Here is a 12,816-nt window from a genome sequence, read left to right as displayed (position 1 = left end):
ATCTCCTCTCCTTCCTTCAGTTTTTCATAATATACTGTAGATCACAAACCTATGTTTTAACCGTAGGAAAATATCACCTTTGGATTCAACTTCCAAATTCTGTAAAGTTTGTCAAGGGTGTCCCTGAGTGTAGAGCCTGAACATGTTATGCGAGTGCATTAAAAAGATTCCCGCGATTTCTTAGTAAGCTAAACACACAACTGTTATATGACCCAGTTGTTCTACTCTGAAGTATTCACCCAAGAGAAATGAAAGCAAATGTTCGCACACAGACTTACACCTGAATGATCATAGCATATTTATTTTAATAGTTCCTAAATAGGAAACAACCTAAATGTCCTTTAGTGGGCCAGGGGATAAGCATATTGTGGTATATCCATGCAATAGAATATTCACTGGCAGTAAAAAGGAACAAGTTTTCTACACACAAGGCAACAGGATGAATCACCATGACATGAGCAGAGAAGCCACAGCATGCTGTGTATTGTTTCTGATTCCACTTATATCGAAGTCTAGGAAATCCAAAACTAATCTATAGTAAGATCAGTGGTTGCCTGGAAATTGCTGGAGATCACAGAGGGACACAAGGAAATTTTTGGAGATGGTGGATTTATTCACCATCTTGATTATGCTGTTGGTTTCACAAGTGTCAATATTGTCAAATTGTTCACTTTCAATAGGTACAGCTTATCATTTGTCAATCCCATCTCAATAAAGCGGTATTTAAAAACTTTAAACAGAATGACTGATGCTTTTCCTCTCCTCTCCTCATCACTATCCTCAAGGGATACCTGTGAGTCAAGGTATGGTTTTTATTTGTTTTTTTTGTCATTGGCATTAATTCTCTCTGGATGCTTGTGGGAGGAAGTTAACACCTGGGTGGGCCATGACATCATTTCCAGCTTTTCTGCATCTTTCATACAGATTCATTGTTATATTTGAAAATATGTGTTGTCCAGCAGGACGTGGCCTGGCCTAGCACATTCAAAGTCAACCTGACTTTTTCCAGGTCACTACTATTGAATATCTAAGGATTGGGGTGTCCAAAACTACAAGTCTGGCAGCTCAGGGACCCAAACTTGAAGATAAAACTTTTCTATTCCATGTGACTATAGTACCATATCTTCCAAGGAGAGCTGGGGGTTGCTCTCTAGTGGAGGTATATCAGCCACAGAGAACACTCTGTGCAACATGACTCGGTTTACTAAAATGTGCTTGGGTCAGGCCAACAGGAAGAAGGGGTAGTTAACCTACTGTTTTTACTTCTACTCGGTTTACAAAAATAACTTTCCAGTGACGCATGCTGATCTGTGCTTGGGGAGTTGATGCTAAACTATATTTATCAAGGCACCTTGGCCTCTGCCTATTTCAGGCATTAGATGACAATCCCACACACCTTCGAGGACTCCCCATTGTCCCTCATCCTCCCACCTAAAATGGTAAATGACCATGGGATCAGTTTCCCAGGAGAGAAAGGACCAGTTATAGCTCTATGCTCAGGAATTTATAGGCTTTTCCTAGGCCTGATCTTTCCCATCCCTGCAACTCTGGAATTCCCGTCTTCCTGATTGCTCTGGGAGGGCACCCGGTGGCCTGATTCTGTCGCTGCCTGTAGCACGTCTCTCTCTGAGGTTAACAGAATTCATCACTGTTAATGAGAATAAGCAGCAGGTGCCTCATGGTCACTCTGTACCTTTCCAGAGACTTCTCATATTGTTGCTACCTAGAGAAGTATTCATTTTTCCCGAGACTAGCTTGGGTACTGCTTCATTTAGTTTGAGCTTTCCCAGAAGCAGACCCTGAGAAAAAGAATAAGGAATATATTAATGTTTGAGGGACGAGTCCAGAAATCTCTGGTAGGGGAAGAGGAAGAAAGGCAGGAAGGAGAAAGAGCTATAAGGGTGCATTATCCAGTCAATGACCTCAGTGGGCAGCGAGTGCTTAGTCCCAAGAGGAACACTGGGCACTGGCATATGGTTTTTATCAGCGAAGTACTTGATCTACCCTCTTGACTTGTATGCCACAAAAGGAAACAAATTAAGTGTTATATATTTTATGTTCACAGTTTCTCATGAAGTTCTTGTGGAAGGAGATTATATAAGGTTTAAATCAGATGCAAAATGAGATCTTTCTTTTTTTTCATTTTCTTTTTTTAAAAACATACTCCCTTCCTGTTTCTTTGGAATCAGTGCATATAATCAGGGCATTGCAATGATGTCTCCACCCCGTCCCCTAAATTATCTCCTGTCTTTTGAGGAATGAATAGAAACAGAGGGATACCCTTAGTTGTCATTGAAGAAAGGGGCTTCATTGCCATTCTTTTCTTTACAAATCATAAAATCCTGAGCCAACAGTTGCAAAAAAAAAGATGTTCTCATAAGATGAGAAATAATAGAACCACAGAAAGCACTAGAATGCTATAAAATAAGACCAATGAAGACAAGGTAAAGAAACTGAGATAATAATCGAATTTGAAGATGACAGAGGAGCTATTATATATTAATCTCAAGTCCTGCAAGAGAAGTTTCTTGAAAAGAGAATGGCCACCTACTCATGAACACTGGGAAGAAAAAAAAAAGTGCACATTAAATGAAGATGTAGCATAAAGGATGTTCTGATATTTAGGGTTGTTAAAAAAATACTTGTATAACATAGAAGATGCTATTGAGATTATTTCCTCTGGAGGCTTTAAAACCAAAAGAGATTCTTCTAAACTGAATGAATAGTTCTCATGACATCTGAGGATGTCCCCCAACCTCAAAGATCAATGTCTTTTAGACCACGGGAAGAAGAGAATGAATGAAGGAGCAGCACAAATAATATAACTTCCTTTTGTTTATGTAAAAGGAAATAAAATTATAGTGTTTCAGTTCAAGGTACCTAGGCAAGTATTTGTGTTTACCTTTTTTCTCTTTCTAAATTCTACTGAGAAGCTAGAACTAGGAAAATAAATTCACAATGGAAGGGGAAAACTGAGAGAAGAGCCACCTATAGAAGAGGGAGAGATAAATGGTAGATATGAAACAAATAGCAACCAATTGAAAGAGAAACACTACTAAGCTGAGAAAATGAAACAGATATTTCTAAAAAATTGAGTTTCCCTAGAAAAATTCTCACAATAGTATCAAGAACAGTGACTGTATCAGCTTTCCTACTAGATATTTACTCACAAGAAATGAAAACATGTTTACAGAAAGGCTTGTACAAGAATACTAACGTGGTCTTATTCATATTATACAAAGCATTGGAAACCAACCAAATATCCACTGAAGGGGTAATGGATTAACAAATTGTGGAATAGTCATATAATGGAATATCACTCAGCAATAAAAAAGAGAAATCTACACAACAATATAAATGAATCTCAAAAACATTATGTTGAGTGAGAGAAGCCAGGCACGCAGAAAATGGCGTACAGTGTGATTCCATTTATGTGAAGATCTGGAATAGGCAAAACTAATCTATGGTGATGGGAGTCAGGCATTGGTTGTCTCTGGGAGGAATGAATTGTCTATAAATTTGCACTAGAAGACTTTCTGGGGTGATGGGGCATATTCTATATCCTAATTTTGATGGAGGCTATATAAGCATATATAATTGTCAAAGATGAAACTGAACCCTTAAGATTTATCCATTTTACTGTATATAAATATACATTGTTTAAAAAAACTTTTTAAAATGTACAGAGAGAGAGAGAGAGAGAGGAGAGAGGGGAGAAGGCAAAGGAAGGGGAAAAAGAAGAGAAGAGGCTACAGAAGTTGCGAGAGAAGACTGGGGGCAGGAAACTGATTAAAGAGTAGAAGAGCTATTTATTCAGTCCCGGGTTTTAGAGTGTCTGAATCTGACATTTGCTATGAGAGCTCAGTTATGAGATACTCTTTAGACAAGGCACTGGGGTTGAAAAAGCTGGAATATTGAGCCAAAACATTAAAACACATTTGAAAAACACACAGATAAAAGTATGAGAGGAAAAATTAAGAGACAAAGAAGATAGACCTAGGAATCTCAATATTAGTTTCAAACTCTAATAGGAGTTCCAGAAGGAGAGTACAGGGATATCAGAAATAAGCAAAGAAATAACTAAAGAAATTTTCTCTAGCTGAAGATAAACTTGGGGCTTCAGATTGAAAGAGTCCACCATGTGCTAAACAGGACTAACAACTAAGGCCCTGAATTTAAGCACAACCTGATAAAATGTCTGAACATTAGGAATAAAGAGAAAAACTCTAAAAACTTCAAGTTAAAAAAAAACACCTACAAAGAAATGGCATCAGACTTTTCATCTGAAACATGAGATGATGTAATAAAATTGAATTATATCTTCGAAATTCTCAGGGGGAAACAGAATACAGCTAACTGCCAAATTAGCATTTAATTATGAGAACCAAATAAAGATATGTTTAAAAATATAGGTTCTCAGGGGGTTTACAATTAAGAAACTCTTTCTATTTTGTTAAAAAGAGTTCAAATAACTGTTTATTTTTTTCCATCAGAATCATGGAATCAAAGTTTAGATTTCAGAAGAGTATTCTATTGAAGGAGAAACATCTGACCTTATTGTGAATGCTATCGTAAATTCCATTTAAAAAGCCAACATTGGAGACAAAAATTTGTTTTCACAGTGATATTTCTTTTTTTTTTTTTTTTTTTTTTGAGACAGAGTCTCACTGTGTTGCCCGGGCTAGAGTGCCGTGGCGTCATCCTAGCTCACAGCAACCTCAAACTCCTGGGCTCAAGTGATCCTTCTGTCTCAGCCTCCCGAGTAGCTGGGACTACAGGCATGCGCCACCATGCCCAGCTAATTTTTTTCTACGTATTTTTAGTTGTCCAATTAATTTCTTTCTATTTTTAGTAGAGACAGGGTCTCACTCTTGCTCAGGCTGGTTTCGAACTCCTGAGCTCAAACAATCCGCCTGCCTCGGCCTCCCAGAGAGCTAGGATTACAGGCGTGAGCCACCGCGCCTGGCCCGCAATGATATTTCTTAAAGATTTTTTGAAAATATAGTTCAGAAAAATAAAAGATGGATATATGAAATCCAAGAAGCAGCACCAAATAAAGAAATAATTAAATCTTATAGTTAAATCTAAATAACAATTGGGAGCATAATACAACTGTAAAGAATTGATTCCTAAGATATATATATAGTAAAAAGAAAAAAAAAGAAGAAAAAAAAACAGAAAGAAAAAGGAATATTCTAGCACTAACATTTCAGAAAATATGATTAAACTATTAGAGATAGCAGATAGACAATACAGAGAAAAAGCATGTCTTGTTTTGGGGGGGTTTAAGTTATAGATACTGAGTAATCCTTAGCATCAATAGAAAAGTATAAGTTCACAGATGTTTGTTAAAATGTTAAAAGTAATAGAAATATAACTTTCAAAACCTAAGTAAAAATGAGCAAAACAAATCATATTTAAATATTTATTAAATGTTTAAGTGCCAAGTTCTGATAAAGCACTTAGCATGCGTTCAATCTTTTAGTCCTTACAATAACACTCAGAAATAGTTATTATATATTCATTTTACAGATGAAGAAATCTATACATAGAGAGGCTAACTCTCTTGCCAAAGGTCACAGAGATAAGTTGGGGGTGGGAGGGAGGCAAAATAGAAAAAATTGAAAATTTGACAATAGGAAATAAATTGAAAAAATATCTTCAAATTTATCGGTAATTGCAATACATATAAATGGGTTAAATTCATTGATGTATTGCATGGAAAAATTCAGCTATAGGTTATTAATAAGAGAGATATTTAAATAAAAAATAGCAAAGAAAGTTTGAAAATAAAGGTTGGAAAAAGACACGTAAACAAATTCCCCTAGAATCTAAGCTGACTTAAATTTGTTTGGCTAATAGAATGCAACTGAAGTGATATACAAGCTCATCAAAAGGCCCTGAAACTTCTACTTTTACTCTGTTGCTGCTCTGAGTCCACCATGTAAAGATGTGTGTCCATCATGTAAAGATGTGTGAGCTAGCCTTCTTGAGAATGAGAGATTATGTGGAGAGGGAATCTAGGTGACAGTAAGCACCAACCATCAGACATATGAGGGAGGTCATCTTGGACCACCTGGCCCACGCCAAGCCAACAGATGGTTGTAGCTACATGAATAATTTCAGTTGAAATCACCAGAAGAACCACCCAGCTGAGCTCAGAACAAAGTGCAGATATACAAACTCATGAACAAATAAAATGGTGATTATGTTAAGCCAATCAATTTTGGGTGGGTTGTTCTGCAGAAATAGCTAAGTGAGACCATTATCTATCATTTATAAAGACTTCTACTCATAAAAGTAAGCAGCCTGACTATAAAATGGGCAAGCAAGTCACAAAACAAGAAACACAATGTCTGTTGACTTGATTCAAAACTGGAGGAGGTTTGTTGATGGATTGGAACTAGGACTTGGGCTCTACAGTCAGTCTGCCTGGGTTGGATTCCTGGTTCCCTGCCACCACAACTGTGTGGCCTTGGACAAGTTACCTAAATCTCATCAGTCCTCAATTTTCTCATCTATGAAATAGGTATATAAATGCTTTCTGTCCCATAGGCTCATTGTAACTTTACTTGTATTAACTACAAATAAAGTATGCCTTTGCTCCTACTGCTGTAAGTGGCTCTGATGAACTCTTGAATCCAAAGCAATAAATACAAGAAACTAAGCTGTTCTATAGAAGGCAGTAGAGGAATAAAAGAGGGAAGGTGCTCATAAAGATGGCAGTTAGGAGATAGAGAACAAAGACATTTCAGACTTTGGTTTGCTTTAATGTTATTGCAAAAATAATCAATTTGGTGTTTTATATAACACTTGCTTAAATTTCACTGCCTTAATAGTTCTAGCTTTACTACTAAAATTTGTAGAAATTCGTGATTCTGAATCTAACTGGGATTTTGAAGAAAGGCAGTCATTTGAATTTCAAACAAAGAAGATACAATTATTATTATTATTGCCTATGGATTCTATATTTTGGGGTATTCTGTCTTCTACATGTCTTTAATTATATACAATTGTTTTCTCATTATTATTAATTAAAGACATATGGAAGAACTAATCTGAGCATCTGAGCAACATAAGACAAACATTTCAATGAGAAGATAAGATTTCATTTAAAAGCAAAAAGAAAATTGATGTTTACATGCATTTTTTGCAGCTATTGTGGACAACTGTACACTTTTTATTAGATGTTTTTAAAATATTGAAAACAGTACAAAGACTAACATCATTATTTTTGTAAGCTAGTTAACCAATAGAGATAGTATGCTCAAAGCATTTTACTGCCACCTTGTAATGTCATACCTATAGTATAGGAGCAGTCATTTACAGAGTCAAAAATGTATACCCTAGTATGCCGAAATAACCAAAAAAAAGTTAGATCATGTTTATATAGATATGTATGTATGTATATAAAAATGTATGTATGTGCATATATATACATATATGTTCATATTTGACACAGTGAGACTGTCAAGATGAATTTGGAAATGTAAACTGTTAAAAAGCTTTCTCTGTTTTGTAGGCAGCATGATTTTACCAAGAACTTGCACTAAAAGAATGCTTCAAATATTTTTACACTATTAAATAACAAAAGGAAATTAAGAAGCTTCTAGCTGTGCAACTTTGGGCAAGTTACCTAACCTCAGTTTCTCCATTTGGAACAGGGATAATGATAGTGCCTAATTCATGAGATTTTTGTGAAGATTAAGAAAGTTAATATATGTAAAGTGATAAGAATAGTGCTTGCCATGTAAAAGGCACTTAATAAATCTTAGCTATTATTGTTGTTATTCTTACTACTGCTTTATTGGGTGTCTTTGATATGTCCAATCCACCAAATCTTAAGAATGTGTCTCTTTTTAAATGATCCCAAATATACTATAATTTTGGTTAATAAACTCACCATTGTGTATTTCTGACTAAGCCAACCTTATATTTTAGAATGTTTTAAGGTGAAATAACAACAAAAATAATGTATAAGGACTGATTAATTTTCTGGTTACAAAGAAGGATTTTAGTAGCTTAGGATATCACAGGGCCAACAATTATATATGAAGTTTAAGACTTGGGTTTAAAAAGTCTGGTAAAAAGAAAGAATACAATGTCCAAAGTTTTGTCTTCAAATGCACCTGCTACTAGAAAATTCACTTTCTGGGGCCTGCAAACGACACACTAACAAATGTCTTTTGCAGACCTCCTCACTTGGCAGAACATACTCTCCTCATTTGAATGGTAATGCCTTTGGAGAGTCCGAGGGCCAAAGAAATCACTTGGGTCAGGAAGAATATAAAACTTTTATAATAACAAATTACAAAAGAGAGTAAAATTATGAACTACACTGTTAAACTCATCATTCTGCTTGGATAAGTGTGTGCATTTCGTGGACAGTATAACTGAGCACTATTACAAGATAAGCTGAAGCTGGTGGATTAGCAGCTACTTGGGACCCAAGATATTTCTAGGAGCATAACTCTTTCTAAATCCCCCATTTCTTCTGCCCTCTTGGGGCAGTTCTTCAGCTAATGCCCCTTTTGAGAATTCAATCCACTTCCCTTTTAGAGTTGCCATTTCCACAAGCTGCTTCTCTCATTACCTTACTGTTCAAGCGGAAAAGGCCAACCCCAGGTTATTCTAATGATAGCAAACACCTCATAAAGAAACCTGCCAAATTTACTTTTCCACAGAACATCATTTTTATGACTTTTCATGAGTCCATGAGGAAAGAAAGCATCATGTATAAAATATGACCTCCAGAAATCTTGAAGATATTAAGAATTATCCCTACAGGGTTAGATCGGTGGGTGTACCAGTCTGTAGGATGGTTATATGTTCAATTTCCCCACAGGAATTCCATCAATGTGTCACTGTACCTTTTTACCCATAAGAGAAGATGAGAGATGCCCACAAAGTTAAGACATTTTTAGAAGGTCCCCCAATTTAAAAGAACTTTAAGCTTTGGGGTGTGTTCTTTTCCATTCCTGGTTTTGTATTTGTGTGCAGGGATCACCTTGCTTTAGTCTATAACACCCTGGCAGAGACAAAACTTGGTATAATTAATCAAGAGTTTGGCATGTGCGAACATCGGCAAGTTTCTTAACCTCTGTACCTCAGTTTTCCAATCTCTAAAGGGGGGATATTAAGTGCATGGTGTCTCATAGGGTTGTGATTAAATTAAATGGGTTAAATTCTGTCAAGCACTTAAGACAGTAGCACATAGTAAGAACTATAGAAATGTTAAAGTGAATTCTCTCTTTAACAGTAAATTTTTCAAAACAAATTGCATGAAGATGTAAAAAATGAATTAGTAGAGGCAAAGGACTATAAAGTCCTTTGGGAACAATGCTTATTTCGACATTGCAGAGTAAAGAGTTTTAGAGGGGCTGCTTCCAGGAGGAGGTTTTAGGAGCCAGAGAATCCCCACTGCCTCCTGGGAAAATCCCTGCTCATTTCTACCTGAGCTCATTTTACAGTTGTCACACCCCTAGACCCAAGGAAAACCGCTTTCCAAGGGAGCAGCAGGAAATCCCTACCTGGGCAACCCTTTACTCAGAAACCAGAACTCGCATTGCATCCGACTGCCCGCTATGCCCTCCCCAGTAGCGACCCCTCTCCTGCCTTGGAGCTGAAATAGATCAACAGAATCCCATTCCTAAGGCGGCCTTCAAAGAGGAAGATACCTGTAAGTCTTTGCTACAAGTTTAAAAGCACAGATAACCCTGGCCCAAATCACCACAGGTGCCTTAATCTCTGGGCCCTCCTCATGACCAAGAGGGCACGCAGGGGGCCTCCGCACACAAGTCACAGGAACAGCGTGGGCGAGGAGTGGATGTCTGCTATTCTCCTTGGGAAATTATGTCCTGATCTTTGGCATTGCTTCCTGAAAGGCAGGCTCACCAGAGTTCTTTCTTCCAAACATACGTTAGGGATATTGTCCTATAAGGTCTCCTTGCGTCCCCTGCCCCGCCTCTAGTAGCATTATTCAGCCTTTAAAGGGCAACCTAAGACTGGCAGCTCCACCAAGCAAACACATTCTCCACACTTCTCTGCTCATCCCAAGCCTCGCCTCCCCCACCCCCCAGGTAACTGACCTGCGACAGACAGATCTGGAGGGTGCGTCCAGCAGACCTCCGAGCCTGCTCCAGCCTCCGGGCACATACCCCCGCTCCACCTCTACCTAAGTCAAGTCGCCTGGGCAAAGCTGCTGCCAAAACAGTTGCTCTTTGGTGGGGCTGGGGACCCGCCTCCTCGCATCCGTCAGGCGCTAGCTCAGCACCCCGCCACCCGGTCCCCGCTGCCGCACACGCCCCTGTCCACCGGCGCACTCACCTGCAGCTGGGCTCTGCTGGCGTTGCCCGCGGCCCCGTCGGACCCGTCGGCGGCTCCCGAGCTGCGCAGCACGGTGATGTGCAGTGTGAGCAGCAGCAGCCCCAGCAGCAGCAGCAGCTCGGCCGCCAGACGCACCATCCTCTTGAGGCGCGCGGCTTTAGGACCCGGCGCGGCGGGCGGCGGCTGCGGTGGCGCCGGGGGAGGAGGAGTAGGAGCCCGGGAGCCCGGCAGCGCGGCTCCCGCCTCGGCCCCCGCCGGGGCCCCGCTCCCCGGGCCCGCGGGGCTGGCGCTGGGCGCGGCGGGGCGCGCCGGGCCGGGGGAGCAGGAGCCGCCACTGCCACCGCACCACGGCGGAGCCACCGCGGGGCCGGGCGTGTCCAAGCCGGCTGCGGAGCAAGCCCCGGCGCTGCCCGGCGGCGGCAGCGGGGACGGGGACCGGGGGCTGCCCGGGCCCCGGGCCGGGCCGGGGGCCACCCTGCGGGCAGGGGGCTGCGTGGTCGGCGGCGGGGCGGGCGCAGCCGAGCCCCCAAGCGCACATGGGCGCCCCAGATGTGGCCGCGGCGCCGCAGCTGGAGCGGGAGCGGCCGCCAGAGGAGCGCGGGGAGGAGGAGAAGGAGGAGGAGGAGGAGGAGGAGGAGGAGGAGGGCTTCAGCTGCGGCCCGGAGTTACCTCCACGCTTGGCTCCCCCGCCCTCGCCGCCCCCAGCCACTCACCCGGCAAGCCACCTCCACTCCTCTCCGCGCTCCTTGGGGCCGCCGGCCGCGCCGCCCCGCACTCGGAGTCCCGGGGTGGGCAGGCTCCAGATGGGAGCCCCGGGCACGCGGAGGTTGTTACTTGGAGGTGGCCGGGGCACCCCTCCGGCGTCTGCGTCCGACTGCCGGGCTGTACCAAGTGCGCGCTGCCGAGGTCGCTGTGGCGGGCGAGGGCAGAGCCCTGTGCGCACTGAGGCTCGGGGCTGTGGTGGGTAGGGGGTGCCTGGGCGAACTGAGAAACCTTTATTGGCAAAGTGGAGCTGGAGTTGTGGTGATGGAGAACCGAAGGGGCGCCGGACAAGCCAGGTGACTGTCTGCGACTGTGCACCCCTGCCTGAAGCAGGCGACGCAAGGGGGGAGTGACAAAGTGTCGTTCCGGAAGGGTCTTGACACTTGCTCCTGGACCCTGGACCGCCCGATAGCTGCGCACTGCTGCTCGCGCGTCCGCGGCGCCCAGCAGAGCCAGGGCAGGGAGGCGGGTCGGCTCCGCGGGGCTGGGTCTAGTCCAGCGCGCAGGTGTCGCGGCGGGAAGCTGCAGGCGCGTGGTGTCCGCGGCTCAGGAGCTCAGGACGTACGTGGGGCACTTGGGGGTGAATTTCACCTCTGGCAGTCTTGGATCTGGGGGGCTCATCCCGGGGGTGCCGCTCCAGGAGGGGATTTGGGGGCTGGCGTCGCGCAGCCGTCGCTCCAGGGCCACCGCCTCATGACCGCGCTGCAGCCTCTGGCTCCCGCGCGCTGTTCATGCCTTGCAGGGGGCAGTTGGCGAATGGAAGGACTCGGGGATCGAGCTGAGGGCGTGGGGTCCTCGCCTCGGATGCCAGAGGGAACTGGGTCCCGCGATGGGCTCAGGTCACCGTCGTAGCATCGCGCGTTTCCCTCCCTCTTGATCTTGCTCTGGCTCCCGCCTTGCCGAAGTGGTTCTGAGTGGTGGACGCTCAGCGTGGCTGGGGCCTTTTATACTGTGTTTCCTCCGCCTCCCACCCCTTGTTTCCTCCCTCCCTCCTCCCCCGCGCTGCGGGCCCAGCCCTTCCCTCCCAGTGAGCCGAGCCCCAGTCTGGGCGTTCGCACACGTTCATTTCGCGAACGTCCAGGGCTGTCTCGCATCCCGGATCACGGTGCCCAGGGATGGAGCCCGAGGATTCTCCCTTGGTGAATGAAATTAAACAAACAAAACTTTCTTGCCAGCACGTTCCCCACCAACCGCCACGCCCCCAATTTTCTGCCCTCAGCGTGCTAGAAACCGATGTAAAATTCTTAATTTAACTATCTTTCGAGTTTACATCTTCTTCGCGAGGCACCTCAGCCAAGTCCTACCGAATGAAGACAAATACTTGCACAGTTACGGAAGTTCCTTAGATCACCGGCACTTTGCAGAATTTAAATAGCGGTGGTTAAGGGATGGTGTGCTTGCTGCTTGGGCTCATTTGTGTCTGGGAAAAGAAGGGCTAACTGACTCCATAAAGATGCCTGAAGCATCTTTAAAATTCTAACTAGCTCCAGCATCTTATTAATAAACTAGCAGCTGTTTATAGGGCCCGTGGTATCTTTTCCTTTTCAGTAGTTTTTTAGGGGGGAGGGTGGGAGGAAGAAGGGGCAGATGTCTGGAGCAGGTACTTGCTTTGGAGTTTTAGGCAATGGGTCCAGTCACACATCTTATTTTCATCTGTCTCCAGGGCTCTAAAATGCCAATAATTGTCAGCTGGAGCGCTGGGGGCGCGCGAGGGGGGTGGGAATTTGA

The 12,816-nt window shown here is 43.4% G+C and overlaps 1 protein-coding gene across 1 annotated transcript in view; it reads right to left on the bottom strand.

Moving 5' to 3' along the window:
* ISM1 (isthmin 1, angiogenesis inhibitor) overlaps positions 1-10,464 on the bottom strand; it is a 73,216-nt gene extending 62,752 nt beyond the window's left edge. Inside the window, exon 1 of the mRNA XM_012640448.1 lies at positions 10,327-10,464. Coding sequence (XP_012495902.1) covers positions 10,327-10,464 — 138 coding nt within the window. The remainder of the gene's footprint in view (positions 1-10,326) is intronic.
* Between the last annotated feature and the right edge of the window lie 2,352 nt (positions 10,465-12,816).

The sequence above is a fragment of the Propithecus coquereli genome, unplaced genomic scaffold, assembly GCF_000956105.1.
Source record: "Propithecus coquereli isolate 6110/MARCELLA unplaced genomic scaffold, Pcoq_1.0 Scaffold153, whole genome shotgun sequence".
Classification (NCBI taxonomy): Eukaryota; Metazoa; Chordata; class Mammalia; order Primates; family Indriidae; genus Propithecus; species Propithecus coquereli.
Note: the sequence above shows the minus strand (reverse complement) of the source record. Positions and strands in the feature narration are given on the sequence as shown.